This window comes from Nerophis lumbriciformis, linkage group LG20, assembly GCF_033978685.3.
Source record: "Nerophis lumbriciformis linkage group LG20, RoL_Nlum_v2.1, whole genome shotgun sequence".
Classification (NCBI taxonomy): Eukaryota; Metazoa; Chordata; class Actinopteri; order Syngnathiformes; family Syngnathidae; genus Nerophis; species Nerophis lumbriciformis.
In genome coordinates, this window is record NC_084567.2 from 1,947,732 (window position 1) to 1,967,741 (window position 20,010).

A 20,010-nucleotide genomic window follows, 5' to 3' on the forward strand; every position below is an offset into this window, starting at 1 on the left:
AAGTTTTTTTTACCATGTTCAAAAAAAAATTCCGCTTTTCCCAAAATTCCCAATTTTTTGAGAAATTCCCTTTGAAATGAATGGGACATTTTTCAAAGTTCCATAATTCCCACATTTTTCATCTGATTCAAACTGTTCCAACTCCAAAAATATTCAGCCTGTTCAGTAATTGTGTGCTCTACTTCCACAATTCTAAAAAAAAATTCCCGGATTTCCCATTGCTCCTCTTTTTTGGGGGGAATTTTCCCCATTCAAAATGAATTGGCCATTTTTCAAACTTGCCCAATTCCCACATTCTTCAAACCATTCCACCTTCAACACATTCCAACATGCTGGAAATTTAAACTTCACCTTTTTAAAGTTAAAATTTTTTCCAGGAAATTCCAGAATTCCTGGTTTTCCAAAGCCCTATTTCCACCCTTTTTTCTGGCGACTTCTCCTTCCACATTTTTCAACGCATTTCAACCGTTCTACCGTCAAAACATTCCTCTTAACATGGACAAAAAACTAAGTTGTTTTTTGAACTGGAAAAATTCCCAAAATTCCAGGAATTCCGTAATACTATTTGTCATTTCAAAATGTTATTACTTCAACATTTTGTTCACCGATTTGAAAAATTTCAACACCATCCATTTCAACTCATTCAGACCATTCAAGTTTTGTTTACCATTTTCAAAAAAAATTCCCGCTTTTCCCAAAATTCCCAATTTTGGGGGAAATTCCCATTGAAATGAATTGGCCATTTTTCAAACTTACACAATTCCCATATTCTTCAAACCATTGCACCGTCAACACATTCCACCATCCTGGAAATGTAAACTTCAACTTTTCAAAGTAAAAAAAATTCCAGGATTTTCCAGAATTCCTGGTTTTCCAAAGCCCTATTTCCACCCTTTTTTTCTGGCGACTTCTCCTTCCACATTTTTCAACGCATTTCAACCGTTCTACCGTAAAAACATTCCTCTTAACATGGACAAAAAACTAAGTTGTTTTTTGAACTGGAAAAATTCCCAAAATTCCAGGAATTCCGCAATACTATTTGTCATTTCAAAATGTTATTACTTCAACATTTTGTTCACCGATTTGAAAAATTTCAACACCAACCATTTCAACTCATTCAGACCATTCAAGTTTTTTACCATGTTCCAAAAAAAATTCCGCTTTTCCCAAAATTCCCAATTTTTTGGGAAATTCCCTATGAAATTAATGGGACATTTTTCAAAGTTCCATAATTCCCACATTTTTCATCTGATTCAAACTGTTCCAACTCCAAAAATATTCAGCCTGTTCAGTAATTGTGTGCTCTACTTCCACAATTCTAAAAAAAAATTCCCGGATTTCCTATTATTCCTCTTTTTTGGGGGGCATTTTCCCCATTCAAAATGAATTGGCCATTTTTCAAACTTGCACAATTCCCACATTCTTCAAACCATTCCACCTTCAACACATTCCAACATGCTGGAAATTTAAACTTCACCTTTTCAAAGTTAAAAAAAATTCCAGGAAATTCCAGAATTCCTGGTTTTCCAAAGCCCTATTTCCACCCTTTTTTCTGGCGACTTCTCCTTCCACATTTTTCAACGCATTTCAACCGTTCTACCGTCAAAACATTCCTCTTAACATGGACAAAAAACTAAGTTGTTTTTTGAACTGGAAAAATTCCCAAAATTCCAGGAATTCCGTAATAATATTTGTCATTTCAAAATGTTATTACTTCACAATTTTGTTCACCGATTTGAAAATTTTCAACACCAACCATTTCAACTCATTCAGACCATTCAAGTTTTTTACCATGTTCAAAAAAAATTCCCGCTTTTCTCAAAATTCCCAATTTTTTGGGAAATTCCCTTTGAAATTAATGGGACATTTTTCAAAGTTCCATAATTCCCACATTTTTCCTCTGATTCAAACTGTTCCAACTCCAAAAATATTCAGCCTGTTCAGTAATTGTGTGCTCTACTTCCACAATTCTAAAAAAATTTTCCCGGATTTCCTATTATTCCTCTTTTTTGGGGTGCATTCTCCCCATTCAAAATGAATTGGCCATTTTTCAAACTTGCACAATTCCCACATTCTTCAAACCATTCCACCTTCAACACATTCCAACATGCTGGAAATTTAAACTTCACCTTTTCAAAGGCAAAAAAAATTCCAGGAAATTCCAGAATTCCTGGTTTTCCAAAGCCCTATTTCCACCCTTTTTTCTGGCGACTTCTCCATCCACATTTTTCAACGCATTTCAACCGTTCTACCGTAAAAACATTCCTCTTAACATGGACAAAAAACTAAGTTGTTTTTTGAACTGGAAAAATTCCCAAAATTCCAGGAATTCCATAATACTATTTGTCATTTCAAAATGTTATTACTTCAACATTTTGTTCACCGATTTGAAAAATTTCAACACCAACCATTTCAACTCATTCAGACCATTCAAGTTTTTTTTACCATGTTAAAAAAAAAAATCCGCTTTTCCCAAAATTCCCAATTTTTGGGGAAATTCCCTTTGAAATGAATAGGACTTTTTTCAAAGTTCCATAATTCCCACATTTTTCATCTGATTCAAACTGTTCCAACTCCAAAAATATTCAGCCTGTTCAGTAATTGTGTGCTCTACTTCCACAATTCTAAAAAAAAATTCCCGGATTTCCCATTGCTCCTCTTTTTTGGGGGGCATTTTCCCCATTCAAAATGAATTGGCCATTTTTCAAACTTGCACAATTCCCACATTCTTCAAACCATTCTACCTTCAACACATTCCACCATCCTGGAAATGTAAACTTCACCTTTTCAAAGTAAAAAAAATTCCAGGAAATTCCAGAATTCCTGGTTTTCCAAAGCCCTATTTCCACCCTTTTTTTCTGGCGACTTCTCCTTCCACATTTTTCAACGCATTTCAACCGTTCTACCGTCAAAACATTCCTCTTAACATGGACAAAAAACTAAGTTGTTTTTTGAACTGGAAAAATTCCCCAAATTCCAGGAATTCCGCAATACTATTTGTCATTTCAAAATGTTATTACTTCAACATTTTGTTCACCGATTTGAAAAATTTCAACACCAACCATTTCAACTCATTCAGACCATTCAAGTTTTTTTTACCATGTTCAAAAAAAATTCAGCTTTTCCCAAAATCCCCAATTTTTTGGGAAATTCCCTATGAAATGAATGGGACATTTTTCAAAGTTCCATAATTCCCACATTTTTCATCTGATTCAAACTGTTCAAACTCCAAAAATATTCAGCCTGTTCAGTAATTGTGTGCTCTACTTCCACAATTCTAAAAAAAAATTCCCGGATTTCCCATAACTCCTCTTTTTTGGGGGGCATTTTCCCCATTCAAAATGAATTGGCCATTTTTCAAACTTGCACAATTCCCACATTCTTCAAACCATTCCACCTTCAACACATTCCAACATGCTGGAAATTTAAACTTCACCTTTTCAAAGTTAAAAAAAATTCCAGGAAATTCCAGAATTCCTGGTTTTCCAAAGCCCTATTTCCACCCTTTTTTTCTGGCGACTTCTCCTTCCACATTTTTCAACGCATTTCAACCGTTCTACCGTCAAAACATTCCTCTTAACATGGACAAAAAGCTAAGTTGTTTTTTGAACTGGAAAAATCCCCCAAATTCCAGGAATTCCGTAATACTATTTGTCATTTCAAAATGTTATTACTTCAACATTTTGTTCACCGATTTGAAAAATTTCAACACCAACCATTTCAACTCATTCAGACCATTCAAGTTTTTTTTTTACCATTTTCCCAAAAAATTCCCGCTTTTCCCAAAATTCCCAATTTTGGGGGAAATTCCCATTGAAATGAATTGGCCATTTTTCAAACTTACACAATTCCCATATTCTTCAAACCATTGCACCGTCAACACATTCCACCATCCTGGAAATGTAAACTTCACCTTTTCAAAGTAAAAAAAATTCCAGGATTTTCCAGAATTCCTGGTTTTCCAAAGCCCTATTTCCACCCTTTTTTTCTGGCGACTTCTCCTTCCACATTTTTCAACGCATTTCAACCGTTCTACCGTCAAAACATTCCTCTTAACATGGACAAAAAACTAAGTTGTTTTTTGAACTGGAAAAATTCCCAAAATTCCAGGAATTCCGCAATACTATTTGTCATTTCAAAATGTTATTACTTCAACATTTTGTTCACCGATTTAAAAAAATTTCAACACCAACCATTTCAACTCATTCAGACCATTCAAGTTTTTTTTTACCATGTTCAAAAAAAAATTCCGCTTTTCCCAAAATTCCCAATTTTTGGGGAAATTCCCTTTGAAATGAATGGGACATTTTTCAAAGTTCCATAATTCCCACATTTTTCCTCTGATTCAAACTGTTCCAACTCCAAAAATATTCAGCCTGTTCAGTAATTGTGTGCTCTACTTCCACAATTCTAAAAAAAAAATTCCCGGATTTCCTATTATTCCTCTTTTTGGGGGGGCATTCTCCCCATTCAAAATGAATTGGCCATTTTTCAAACATGCACAATTCCCACATTCTTCAAACCATTCCACCTTCAACACATTCCAACATGCTGGAAATTTAAACTTCACCTTTTCAAAGTTAAAAAAAATTCCAGGAAATTCCAGAATTCCTGGTTTTCCAAAGCCCTATTTCCACCCTTTTTTTCTGGCGACTTCTCCTTCCACATATTTCAACGCATTTCAACCGTTCTACCGTCAAAACATTCCTCTTAACATGGACAAAAAACTAAGTTGTTTTTTGAACTGGAAAAATTCCCCAAATTCCAGGAATTCCGCAATACTATTTGTCATTTCAAAATGTTATTACTTCAACATTTTGTTCACCGATTTGAAAATTTACAACACCAACCATTTCAACTCATTCAGACCATTCAAGTTTTTTTTACCATGTTCAAAAAAAAATTCCGCTTTTCCCAAAATTCCCAATTTTTTAGGAAATTCCCTTCGAAATGAATGGGACATTTTTCAAAGTTCCATAATTCCCACATTTGTCATCTGATTCAAACTGTTCCAACTCCAAAAATATTCAGCCTGTTCAGTAATTGTGTGCTCTATTTCCACAATTCTAAAAAAAATTCCCGGATTTCCCATTATTCCTCTTTTTTGGGGGGCATTTTCCCCATTCAAAATGAATTGGCCATTTTTCAAACTTGCACAATTCCCACATTCTTCAAACCATTCCACCTTCAACACATTCCAACATGCTGGAAATGTAAACTTCACCTTTTCAAAGTAAAAAAATTCCAGGATTTTCCAGAATTCCTGGTTTTCCAAAGCCTTATTTCCACCCTTTTTTTCTGGCGACTTCTCCTTCCACATTTTTCAACGCATTTCAACCGTTCTACCGTCAAAACATTCCTCTTAACATGGACAAAAAAATTAAGTTGTTTTCTGAACTGTAAAAATTCCACTTTTCCCGAAACTCCAGGAATCCCGTAACACTATTTCTCATTTCGACATGTTATTACTTCACCATTTCTCCACCGATTTAAAACATTTCAACACCAACCATTTCAACTCATTCAAACCATTCAAGTTTTTTACCATGTTCAAAAAAAAAATCCGCTTTTCCCAAAATTCCCAATTTTTGGGGAAATTCCCTTTGAAATGAATTGACATTTTTCAAAGTTCCATAATTCCCACATTTTTCATCTGATTCAAACTGTTCCAACTCCAAAAATATTCAGCCTGTTCAGTAATTGTGTGCTCTACTTCCACAATTCTAAAAAAAAAATTCCCGGATTTCCCATTATTCCTCTTTTTTGGGGGGCATTTTCCCCATTCAAAATGAATTGGCCATTTTTCAAACTTGCACAATTCCCACATTCTTCAAACCATTCCACCTTCAACACATTCCAACATGCTGGAAATTTAAACTTCACCTTTTCAAAGTAAAAAAAATTCCAGGATTTTCCAGAATTCCTGGTTTTCCAAAGCCCTTTTTCCACCCTTTTTTCTGGCGACTTCTCCTTCCACATTTTTCAACGCATTTCAACCGTTCTACCGTCAAAACATTCCTCTTAACATGGACAAAAAACTAAGTTGTTTTTTGAACTGGAAAAATTCCCAAAATTCCAGGAATTCCGTAATACTATTTGTCATTTCAAAATGTTATTACTTTAACATTTTGTTCACCGATTTGAAAAATGTCAACACCAACCATTTCAACTCATTCTGACCATTCAAGTTTTTTTTTTACCATTTTCCCAAAAAATTCCCGCTTTTCCCAAAATTCCCAATTTTTTGGTAAATTCCCTTTGAAATGAATGGGACATTTTTCAAAGTTCCATAATTCCCACATTTTTCATCTGATTCAAACTGTTCCAACTCCAAAAATATTCAGCCTGTTCAGTAATTGTGTGCTCTACTTCCACAATTCTAAAAGAAAATTCCCGGATTTCCTATTATTCCTCTTTTTTGGGGGGCATTTTCCCCATTCAAAATGAATTGGCCATTTTTCAAACTTGCACAATTCCCACATTCTTCAAACCATTCCACCTTCAACACATTCCAACATGCTGGAAATTTAAACTTCATCTTTTCAAAGTTAAAAAAAATTCCAGGAAATTCCAGAATTCCTGGTTTTCCAAAGCCCTATTTCCACCCTTTTTTTTCTGGCGACTACTCCTTCCACATTTTTCAACGCATTTCAACCGTTCTACCGTCAAAACATTCCTCTTAACAAGGAAAAAAAACAAAGTTGTTTTTTGAACTGGAAAAATTCCCAAAATTCCAGGAATTCCGCAATACTATTTGTCATTTCAAAATGTTATTACTTCAACATTTTGTTCACCGATTTGAAAATTTTCAACACCAACCATTTCAACTCATTCAGACCATTCAAGTTTTTTACCATGTTCAAAAAAAATTCCGCTTTTCCCAAAATTCCCAATTTTTTGGGTAAAATTCCCTATGAAATGAATGGGACATTTTTCAAAGTTCCATAATTCCCACATTTTTCATCTGATTCAAACTGTTCCAACTCCAAAAATATTCAGCCTGTTCAGTAATTGTGTGCTCTACTTCCACAATTCTAAAAAAAAAAATTCCCGGATTTCCCATTATTCCTCTTTTTTGGGGGGCATTTTCCCCATTCAAAATGAATTGGACATTTTTCAAACTTGCACAATTCCCACATTCTTCAAACCATTCCACCTTCAACACATTCCAACATGCTGGAAATTTAAACTTCACCTTTTCAAAGTTAAAAAAAATTCCAGGAAATTCCAGAATTCCTGGTTTTCCAAAGCCCTATTTCCACCCTTTTTTTCTGGCGACTTCTCCTTCCACATTTTTCAACGCATTTCAACCGTTCTACCGTCAAAACATTCCTCTTAACATGGACAAAAAACTAAGTTGTTTTTTGAACTGGAAAAAATTCCCCAAATTCCAGGAATTCCATAATACTATTTGTCATTTCAAAATGTTATTACTTCAACATTTTGTTCACCGATTTGAAAAAATTCAACACCAACCATTTCAACTCATTCAGACCATTTAAGTTTTTTACCATGTTCAAAAAAAAATTCCGCTTTTCCCAAAATTCCCAATTTTTTGGGAAATTCCCTATGAAATGAATGGGACATTTTTCAAAGTTCCATAATTCCCACATTTTTCATCTGATTCAAACTGTTCCAACTCCAAAAATATTCAGCCTGTTCAGTAATTGTGTGCTCTACTTCCACAATTCTAAAAAAAAATTCCCGGATTTCCCATTATTCCTCTTTTTTGGGGGGCATTTTCCCCATTCATAATGAATTGGCCATTTTTCAAACTTGCACAATTCCCACATTCTTCAAACCATTCCACCTTCAACACATTCCAACATCCTGGAAATTTAAACTTCACCTTTTCAAAGTAAAAAAAATTCCAGGATTTTCCAGAATTCCTGGTTTTCCAAAGCCCTTTTTCCACCCTTTTTTCTGGCGACTTCTCCTTCCACATTTTTCAACGCATTTCAACCGTTCTACCGTCAAAACATTCCTCTTAACATGGACAAAAAACTAAGTTGTTTTTTGAACTGGAAAAATTCCCAAAATTCCAGGAATTCCGTAATACTATTTGTCATTTCAAAATGTTATTACTTCAACATTTTGTTCACCGATTTGAAAAATGTCAACACCAACCATTTCAACTCATTCTGACCATTCAAGTTTTTTTTTTACCATTTTCCCAAAAAATTCCCGCTTTTCCCAAAATTCCCAATTTTTTGGGAAATTCCCTTTGAAATGAATGGGACATTTTTCAAAGTTCCATAATTCCCACATTTTTCATCTGATTCAAACTGTTCCAACTCCAAAAATATTCAGCCTGTTCAGTAATTGTGTGCTCTACTTCCACAATTCTAAAAGAAAATTCCCGGATTTCCTATTATTCCTCTTTTTTGGGGGGCATTTTCCCCATTCAAAATGAATTGGCCATTTTTCAAACTTGCACAATTCCCACATTCTTCAAACCATTCCACCTTCAACACATTCCAACATGCTGGAAATTTAAACTTCACCTTTTCAAAGTTAAAAAAAATTCCAGGAAATTCCAGAATTCCTGGTTTTCCAAAGCCCTATTTCCACCCTTTTTTTTCTGGCGACTACTCCTTCCACATTTTTCAACGCATTTCAACCGTTCTACCGTCAAAACATTCCTCTTAACAAGGAAAAAAAACAAAGTTGTTTTTTGAACTGGAAAAATTCCCAAAATTCCAGGAATTCCGCAATACTATTTGTCATTTCAAAATGTTATTACTCCAACATTTTGTTCACCGATTTGAAAATTTTCAACACCAACCATTTCAACTCATTCAGACCATTCAAGTTTTTTACCATGTTCAAAAAAAAATTCCGCTTTTCCCAAAATTCCCAATTTTTTGAGAAATTCCCTTTGAAATGAATGGGACATTTTTCAAAGTTCCATAATTCCCACATTTTTCATCTGATTCAAACTGTTCCAACTCCAAAAATATTCAGCCTGTTCAGTAATTGTGTGCTCTACTTCCACAATTCTAAAAAAAAATTCCCGGATTTCCCATTATTCCTCTTTTTTTGGGGGCATTTTCCCCATTCAAAATGAATTGGCCATTTTTCAAACTTGCACAATTCCCACATTCTTCAAACCATTCCACCTTCAACACATTCCAACATGCTGGAAATTTAAACTTCACCTTTTCAAAGTTAAAAAAAATTCCAGGAAATTCCAGAATTCCTGGTTTTCCAAAGCCCTATTTCCACCCTTTTTTCTGGCGACTTCACCTTCCACATTTTTCAACGCATTTCAACCCTTCTACCGTCAAAACATTCCTCTTAACATGGACAAAAAACTAAGTTGTTTTTTGAACTGGAAAAAATTCCCAAAATTCCAGGAATTCCATAATACTATTTGTCATTTCAAAATGTTATTACTTCAACATTTTGTTCACCGATTTGAAAAAATTCAACACCAACCATTTCAACTCATTCAGACCATTCAAGTTTTTTGTTACCATTTTCAAAAAAAATTCCCGCTTTTCCCAAAATTCCCAATTTTTGGGGAAATTCCCATTGAAATGAATTGGCCATTTTTCAAACTTACACAATTCCCATATTCTTCAAACCATTGCACCGTCAACACATTCCACCATCCTGGAAATGTAAACTTCACCTTTTCAAAGTAAAAAAAATTCCAGGATTTTCCAGAATTCCTGGTTTTCCAAAGCCCTATTTCCACCCTTTTTTCTGGCGACATCTCCTTCCACATTTTTCAACGCATTTCAACCGTTCTACCGTCAAAACATTCCTCTTAACATGGACAAAAAACTAAGTTGTTTTTTGAACTGGAAAAATTCCCCAAATTCCAGGAATTCCGTAATACTATTTGTCATTTCAAAATGTTATTACTTCAACATTTTGTTCACCGATTTGAAAAATGTCAACACCAACCATTTCAACTCATTCAGACCATTCAAGTTTTTTTTACCATGTTCAAAAAAAAAATCTGCTTTTCCCAAAATTCCCAATTTTTTGGGAAATTCCCTTTGAAATGAATGGGACATTTTTCAAAGTTCCATAATTCCCACATTTTCCCTCTGATTCAAACTGTTCCAACTCCAAAAATATTCAGCCTGTTCAGTAATTGTGTGCTCTACTTCCACAATTCTAAAAAAAATTTCCCGGATTTCCTATTATTCCTCTTTTTGGGGGGGCATTCTCCCCATTCAAAATGAATTGGCCATTTTTCAAACTTGCACAATTCCCACATTCTTCAAACCATTCCACCTTCAACACATTCCAACATGCTGGAAATTTAAACTTCACCTTTTCAAAGTTAAAAAAAATTCCAGGAAATTCCAGAATTCCTGGTTTTCCAAAGCCCTATTTCCACCCTTATTTTCTGGCGACTACTCCTTCCACATTTTTCAACGCATTTCAACCCTTCTACCGTCAAAACATTCCTCTTAACAAGGAAAAAAAACAAAGTTGTTTTTTGAACTGTAAAAATTCCACTTTTCCCGAAACTCCAGGAATCCCGTAACACTATTTCTCATTTCAACATGTTATTACTTCACCATTTCTCCACCGATTTAAAAAATGTCAACACCAACCATTTCAACTCATTCAGACCATTCAAGTTTTTTACCATGTTCAAAAAAAATTCCCGCTTTTCCCAAAATTCCCAATTTTTTGGGAAATTCCCTTTGGAATGAATAGGACTTTTTTCAAAGTTCCATAATTCCCACATTTGTCATCTGATTCAAACTGTTCCAACTCCAAAAATATTCAGCCTGTTCAGTAATTGTGTGCTCTACTTCCACAATTCTAAAAAAAAAATTCCCGGATTTCCCATTATTCCTCTTTTTTGGGGGGCATTTTCCCCATTCAAAATGAATTGGCCATTTTTCAAACTTCCACAATTCCCACATTCTTCAAACCATTCCACCTTCAACACATTCCAACATGCTGGAAATTTAAACTTCACCTTTTCAAAGTTTAAAAAAATTCCAGGAAATTCCAGAATTCCTGGTTTTCCAAAGCCCTATTTCCACCCTTATTTTCTGGCGACTACTCCTTCCACATTTTTCAACGCATTTCAACCCTTCTACCGTCAAAATATTCCTCTTAACAAGGACAAAAAACAAAGTTGTTTTTTGAACTGTAAAAATTCCACTTTTCCCGAAACTCCAGGAATCCCGTAACACTATTTCTCATTTCGACATGTTATTACTTCACCATTTCTCCACCGATTTAAAAAATTTCAACACCAACCATTTCAACTCATTCAGACCATTCAAGTTTCTTTTACCATGTTCAAAAAAAAATTCCGCTTTTCCCAAAATTCCCAATTTTTTGAGAAATTCCCTTTGAAATGAATGGGACATTTTTCAAAGTTCCATAATTCCCACATTTTTCATCTGATTCAAACTGTTCCAACTCCAAAAATATTCAGCCTGTTCAGTAATTGTGTGCTCTACTTCCACAATTCTAAAAAAAAATTCCCGGATTTCCCATTGCTCCTCTTTTTTGGGGGGCATTTTCCCCATTCAAAATGAATTGGCCATTTTTCAAACTTGCCCAATTCCCACATTCTTCAAACCATTCCACCTTCAACACATTCCAACATGCTGGAAATTTAAACTTCACCTTTTTAAAGTTAAAAATTTTTCCAGGAAATTCCAGAATTCCTGGTTTTCCAAAGCCCTATTTCCACCCTTTTTTTCTGGCGACTACTCCTTCCACATTTTTCAACGCATTTCAACCGTTCTACCATGAAAACATTCCTCTTAACATGGACAAAAAACTAAGTTGTTTTTTGAACTGGAAAAAATTCCCAAAATTCCAGGAATTCCATAATACTATTTGTCATTTCAAAATGTTATTACTTCAACATTTTGTTCACCGATTTGAAAAATTTCAACACCAACCATTTCAACTCATTCAGACCATTCAAGTTTTTTTTACCATGTTCAAAAAAAATTCCGCTTTTCCCAAAATTCCCAATTTTTTGGGAAATTCCCTATGAAATGAATGGGACATTTTTCAAAGTTCCATAATTCCCACATTTTTCATCTGATTCAAACTGTTCCAACTCCAAAAATATTCAGCCTGTTCAGTAATTGTGTGCTCTACTTCCACAATTCTAAAAAAAAAATTCCCGGATTTCCCATTATTCCTCTTTTTTGGGGGGGCTTTTCCCCATTCAAAATTAATTGGCCATTTTTCAAACTTGCACAATTCCCACATTCTTCAAACCATTCCACCTTCAACACATTCCAACATGCTGGAAATTTAAACTTCACCTTTTCAAAGTTAAAAAAAATTCCAGGAAATTCCAGAATTCCTGGTTTTCCAAAGCCCTATTTCCACCCTTATTTTCTGGCGACTACTCCTTCTACATTTTTCAACGCATTTCAACCCTTCTACCGTCAAAACATTCCTCTTAACAAGGACAAAAAACAAAGTTGTTTTTTGAACTGTAAAAATTCCACTTTTCCCGAAACTCCAGGAATCCCGTAACACTATTTCTCATTTCGACATGTTATTACTTCACCATTTCTCCACCGATTTAAAAAATTTCAACACCAACCATTTCAACTCATTCAGACCATTCAAGTTTTTTTTACCATGTTCAAAAAAAAATTCCGCTTTTCCCAAAATTCCCAATTTTTTGAGAAATTCCCTTTGAAATGAATGGGACATTTTTCAAAGTTCCATAATTCCCACATTTTTCATCTGATTCAAACTGTTCCAACTCCAAAAATATTCAGCCTGTTCAGTAATTGTGTGCTCTACTTCCACAATTCTAAAAAAAAATTCCCGGATTTCCCATTATTCCTCTTTTTTGGGGGGCATTTTCTCCATTCAAAATGAATTGGCCATTTTTCAAACTTGCACAATTCCCATATTCTTCAAACCATTGCACCATCAACACATTCCACCATCCTGGAAATGTAAACTTCACCTTTTCAAAGTTAAAATTTTTTTTCCAAAGCCCTATTTCCACCCTTTTTTTCTGGCGACTACTCCTTCCACATTTTTCAACGCATTTCAACCGTTCTACCGTCAAAACATTCCTCTTAACATGGACAAAAAACTAAGTTGTTTTTTGAACTGGAAAAATTCCCAAAATTCCAGGAATTCCATAATACTATTTGTCATTTCAAAATGTTGTTACTTCAACATTTTGTTCACCGATTTGAAAAATTTCAACACCAACCATTTCAACTCATTCAGATTGTTCAAGTTTTTTTTACCATTTTCAAAAAAAAAATCCCGCTTTTCCCGAAATTCCCAATGTAATGTATATGACTCGCACGTATATGCCCGTAAAGTTAGCACTTTAGCACTTTAGCATTCTAGCTTTTTACTAACATTATAATGCATGTAAGGTAGCACGAAGTAATGATATCAAGGACATTACATGTCTATGAACGTCGTAAAACCTTTAGCATGTTAGCAAATGAAGTACTAATATGCTTACTGTCATTATGACAAGATAGCATCAAACGTTTGAGTGTATACCGACAACATTTGCTAAAGTCATAGCATGTGAATGTTAGAATGTGATTATGTTAACAGCATGCTAACAATTTACCAATTATATAACAGTTAGGTGTATACCAGTAAATTAGTCAAAAGTTAACATATTATAGTAATGTTGGCATATTAGCATGTTAGCATGCTAACATCAAAGGTTAGCATGTTTACTGACACTACGCTAGCAAGATAGCATCAAATAACAAAATATATAACTTTTGAGTCCGTATCGACAATATTGACTGACCGGATAACGGCAATTAACAAAATATGTGACATTATGAGCAAAAAGCTAACATAACGACTTTAGCATGCTAACAATTTATCAATTATATAACAGTTAGGTGTATACCAGTAAATTAGTCAAAAGTTAAGATATTATAGTAATGTTGGCATATTAGCATGCTAACACTTTAGCATGCTAACATCAAAGTTTAGCATGTTTACTGACAGTACGCTAGCAAGATAGCATCAAATAACAAAATATATAACTTTCGAGTCCGCATCGACAATATTGACTAACCGGATAACGGCAATTAACAAAATATGTGACATTATGAGCAAAAAGCTAACATAACGACTTTAGCATGCTAACAATTTATCAATTATATAACAGTTAGGTGTATACCAGTAAATTAGTCAAAAGTTAAGATATTATAGTAATGTTGGCATATTAGCATGCTAACACTTTAGCATGCTAACATCAAAGTTTAGCATGTTTACTGACAGTATGCTAGCAAGATAGCATCAAATAACAAAATATATAACTTTTGAGTCCGTATCGACACTATTGACTAACCGGATAACGGCAATTAACAAAATATGTGACATTATGAGCAAAAAGCTAACATAACGACTTTAGCATGCTAACAATTTATCAATTATATAACAGTTAGGTGTATACCAGTAAATTAGTCAAAAGTTAAGATATTATAGTAATGTTGGCATATTAGCATGCTAGCACTTTAGCATGCTAACATCAAAGTTTAGCATGTTTACTGACAGTATGCTAGCAAGATAGCATCAAATAACAAAATATATAACTTTCGAGTCCGTATCGACAATATTGACTAACCGGATAACGGCAATTAACAAAATATGTGACATTATGAGCAAAAAGCTAACATAACGACTTTAGCATGCTAACAATTTATCAATTATATAACAGTTAGGTGTATACCAGTAAATTAGTCAAAAGTTAAGATATTATAGTAATGTTGGCATATTAGCATGCTAACACTTTAGCATGCTAACATCAAAGGTTAGCATGTTTACTGACAGTATGCTAGCAAGATAGCATCAAATAACAAAATATATAACTTTTGAGTCCGTATCGACAATACTGACTAACCGGATGACGGCAATTAACAAAATATGTGACATTATGAGCAAAAAGCTAACATAACGACTTTAGCATGCTAACAATTTATCAATTATATAACAGTTAGGTGTATACCAGTAAATTAGTCAAAAGTTGACATATTATAGTAATGTTGGCATATTAGCATGTTAGCATGCTAACATCAAAGGTTAGCATGTTTACTGACAGTACGCTAGCAAGATAGCATCAAATAACAAAATATATAACTTTTGAGTCCATATCGACAATATTGACTAACCGGATAACGGCAATTAACAAAATATGTGACATTATGAGCAAAAAGCTAACATAACGACTTTAGCATGCTAACAATTTATCAATTATATAACAGTTAGGTGTATACCAGTAAATTAGTCAGAAGTTAAGATATTATAGTAATGTTGGCATATTAGCATGCTAACACTTTAGCATGCTAACATCAAAGGTTAGCATGTTTACTGACAGTATGCTAGCAAGATAGCATCAAATAACAAAATATATAACTTTTGAGTCCGTATCGACAATATTGACTAACCGGATAACGGCAATTAACAAAATATGTGACATTATGAGCAAACAGCTAACATAACGACTTTAGCATGCTAACAATTTATCAATTATATAACAGTTAGGTGTATACCAGTAAATTAGTCAAAAGTTAAGATATTATAGTAATGTTGGCATATTAGCATGCTAACACTTTAGCATGCTAACATCAAAGTTTAGCATGTTTACTGACAGTACGCTAGCAAGATAGCATCAAATAACAAAATATATAACTTTTGAGTCCGTATCGACAATACTGACTAACCGGATAACGGCAATTAACAAAATATGTGACATTATGAGCAAAAAGCTAACATAACGACTTTAGCATGCTAACAATTTATCAATTATATAACAGTTAGGTGTATACCAGTAAATTAGTCAAAAGTTAAGATATTATAGTAATGTTGGCATATTAGCATGCTAACACTTTAGCATGCTAACATCAAAGGTTAGCATGTTTACTGACAGTATGCTAGCAAGATAGCATCAAATAACAAAATATATAACTTTTGAGTCCGTATCGACAATACTGACTAACCGGATAACGGCAATTAACAAAATATGTGACATTATGAGCAAAAAGCTAACATAACGACTTTAGCATGCTAACAATTTATCAATTATATAACAGTTAGGTGTATACCAGTAAATTAGTCAAAAGTTAAGATATTATAGTAATGTTGGCATATTAGCATGCTAACACTTTAGCATGCTAACATCAAAGGTTAGCATGTTTACTGACAGTATGCTAGCAAGATAGCATCAAATAACAAAATATATAACTTTTGAATCCGTATCGACAATATTGACTAACCGGATAACGGCAATTAACAAAATATGTGACATTATGAGCAAAAAGCTAACATAACGACTTTAGCATGCTAACAATTTATCAATTATATAACAGTTAGGTGTATACCAGTAAATTAGTCAAAAGTTAAGATATTATAGTAATGTTGGCATATTAGCATGCTAACACTTTAGCATGCTAACATCAAAGTTTAGCATGTTTACTGACAGTACGCTAGCAAGATAGCATCAAATAACAAAATATATAACTTTCGAGTCCGTATCGACAATACTGACTAACCGGATAACGGCAATTAACAAAATATGTGACATTATGAGCAAAAAGCTAACATAACGACTTTAGCATGCTAACAATTTATCAATTATATAACAGTTAGGTGTATACCAGTAAATTAGTCAAAAGTTAAGATATTATAGTAATGTTGGCATATTAGCATGCTAACACTTTAGCATGCTAACATCAAAGGTTAGCATGTTTACTGACAGTATGCTAGCAAGATAGCATCAAATAACAAAATATATAACTTTTGAGTCCGTATCGACAATACTGACTAACCGGATAACGGCAATTAACAAAATATGTGACATTATGAGCAAAAAGCTAACATAACGACTTTAGCATGCTAACAATTTATCAATTATATAACAGTTAGGTGTATACCAGTAAATTAGTCAAAAGTTAACATATTATAGTAATGTTGGCATATTAGCATGTTAGCATGCTAACATCAAAGGTTAGCATGTTTACTGACAGTACGCTAGCAAGATAGCATCAAATAACAAAATATATAACTTTTGAGTCCGTATCGACAATATTGACTAACCGGATAACGGCAATTAACAAAATATGTGACATTATGAGCAAAAAGCTAACATAACGACTTTAGCATGCTAACAATTTATCAATTATATAACAGTTAGGTGTATACCAGTAAATTAGTCAAAAGTTAAGATATTATAGTAATGTTGGCATATTAGCATGTTAGCATGCTAACATCAAAGGTTAGCATGTGTACTGACAGTACGCTAGCAAGATAGCATCAAATAACAAAATATATAACTTTTGAGTCCGTATCGACAATACTGACTAACCGGATAACGGCAATTAACAAAATATGTGACATTATGAGCAAACAGCTAACATAACGACTTTAGCATGCTAACATGGTAGCAAGGGAGTACCAAGTACTGATATCAACGACTTTACATGTGTACCTATGGATTTTGTAAAAATGTTAACCTAACATTAGCATGCTAACGTTAGCATTGAACAAAAAATATGACTTTTGGGTGTATCCTTGTAAAAAAAAATGGTAGCATGCTAATGTTAGCAACCCTTCACTCTGCAGGACACTCAAAGGGTTGAATAAAAATATTATTATGGTAAAAGTTGAATTTGTGTGCCAATGATAAAAAGAAATAATTAATAATGATGTTGCATCTTCTTTTAGAATCTCAGTTAGTGACCAGTGACGTGCCACATGTCATCGACCAATGAGATCGCTGCTCACCCTGTGACCCCGCCCCTTTCCCCGGCAGCAAAAAAAAGATGATTGACAGCACTATTGTCCGGCTGGTGTTGATGTGTTTACATGTGAATCAGGACAAACACAAACAAAACATGTTTGGTCTGACGTGGGAAAAGTGTGTTTTCATGTTGTTTGGTGACTGTGACTGTTCAAATGATAACTTGTAACTACCGGTTTGCAATCGCATCCATTTTATTTTGACGTCTTCCGGGTATCTTATTTTGAAAGAGCCCCTTTGCCGCCGTGTGTCACACTGCTGCACTTGACTGACTGCCGGTAAGCTAGCAAAAAGAGTACAAGGACAGATGTCTGCGTTAAGGTGAGTTTATTTTTGGTGTAGTACAGTAGTAAAGTAGTACAGTAGTACAGTAGTCATGTGCGTGAAACCTCATAGTTTTTGTACAAGTACAAAGAGTTATTTATTGTTTATGGACCCTGCTCTGGTCAGCAGGTGGCGCTAGCTAACGAGCTAATAAGCTAATGTTTCCTTTTTAGTTGTTCCCTCTTGAGTCAAGATACATTCAAAAAGATTCATCTTTACAATGTAAAGTTTTTTAAAAATGGTTTGGTATGAATGATTATTCATTCATTCATTCATTTATTGCGTGAATGCTCCAAAACATTCACACATACAGGTAAAAGCCAGTAAATTAGAATATTTTGAAAAACTTGATTTATTTCAGTAATTGCATTCAAAAGGTGTAACTTGTACATTATATTTATTCATTGCACACAGACTGATGCATTCAAATGTTTATTTCATTTAATTTTGATGATTTGAAGTGGCAACAAATGAAAATCCAAAATTAGAATATTACTTAAGGCTAATACAAAAAAAGGGATTTTTAGAAATGTTGGCCAACTGAAAAGTATGAAAATGAAAAATATGAGCATGTACAATACTCAATACTTGGTTGGAGCTCCTTTTGCCTCAATTACTGCGTTAATGCGGCGTGGCATGGAGTCGATGAGTTTCTGGCACTGCTCAGGTGTTATGAGAGCCCAGGTTGCTCTGATAGTGGCCTTCAACTCTTCTGCGTTTTTGGGTCTGGCATTCTGCATCTTCCTTTTCACAATACCCCACAGATTTTCTATGGGGCTAAGGTCAGGGGAGTTGGCGGGCCAATTTAGAACAGAAATACCATGGTCCGTAAACCAGGCACGGGTAGATTTTGCGCTGTGTGCAGGCGCTAGAGATGCGCGGATAGGCAATTTATTTAATCCGCAACCGCGTCAGAAAGTCGTCAACCATCCGCCATCCACCCGATGTAACGTTTGATCAGAACTGCACCCGCCCGCCATCCGCCCGTTGTTATATATCTAATATTAATTAAAAAAAAAAAAAAAAGGGTGAAAACTACGCGAATTGCACCTTGTGCAGACAAGATTTTTCGATCGGACACGGAGGAATTAGCGATGTAAAAGACCACGTTGGGACAAAAAAACACAAGTCTAATGCCGTTGCTAGCGATACAAGTGGAAAACTTTCAACGTTTTTCGTCGCCCAAACAGATTCTTTGGATGTGATAAATGCCGAAGTTTTATTTACGGAGGCAATAATTGAGCATGGACTTCCAATCGCACTGGCTGATCACATGGGACAGTTAATAATGTAATGCAACCTTTAAAAATCATTACGCGGTGATCGCGATCCCAAAAATAAACTTTTCTTGCATGATAATGTCCAGAAAAATTTGCTTTATATTACTATAGAGTCCTTTTAACAAATGAGTTTGATGGTTTATCACAAACCTTAAATGAAATTCCATGGCCACCGTCCTGCTCTCTATATCAACCAGGGTAAGCCCCACCCCTTTCGTGAGCGCACTGCGAAAGCGGACGAGGCGGGGTGTCGGTGCGGTGGGCGCGGTAGTGACCCTGGACGTGCGTCGGGCCCTTCTCGCGGATCGCCTCAGCTACGGCTCCCGGTGGGGCCCTCTCGGGGGAAGGGGCCTCGGTCCCGGACCCCGGCGAGGCGTCCCTTCTCCGCTCCGTAAAAGTGTCCATCTCTTTTCTTTTCTTTTCTTCTGTTGTGGCATATGCAGCAGGTGCCTGCTCGTTTTTCGTATGTGGGTAACAACATTTAACTATGTATATATATTTCCGAATTGGTTTAACTGCCACCCGCAAAAAAAATAAAAAAATAAAAAAAATATCTAATTAATCCGCCCGACCCGACCCGCGAGCGGATAAAATCTTATTGTTTTTAATTTCATCCGCCCGATCCGCGGATAATCTGCGGACTCCGCGGTTGTGTCC

At 34.8% G+C, this 20,010-nt stretch overlaps 1 protein-coding gene across 2 annotated transcripts in view; it reads left to right on the top strand.

Annotated features, from left to right (window-relative positions):
- The window catches only part of LOC133619149 (dynamin-1-like), a 45,712-nt gene extending 27,372 nt beyond the window's left edge, over positions 1-18,340 (top strand). For both annotated transcript variants that reach the window (XM_061980061.2, XM_061980062.2), the window contains exon 23: positions 17,674-18,340. In XM_061980061.2, coding sequence (XP_061836045.1) covers positions 17,674-17,695 — 22 coding nt within the window. In that variant the 3' untranslated portion in view covers positions 17,696-18,340. The remainder of the gene's footprint in view (positions 1-17,673) is intronic.
- Positions 18,341-20,010: the final 1,670 nt, after the last annotated feature.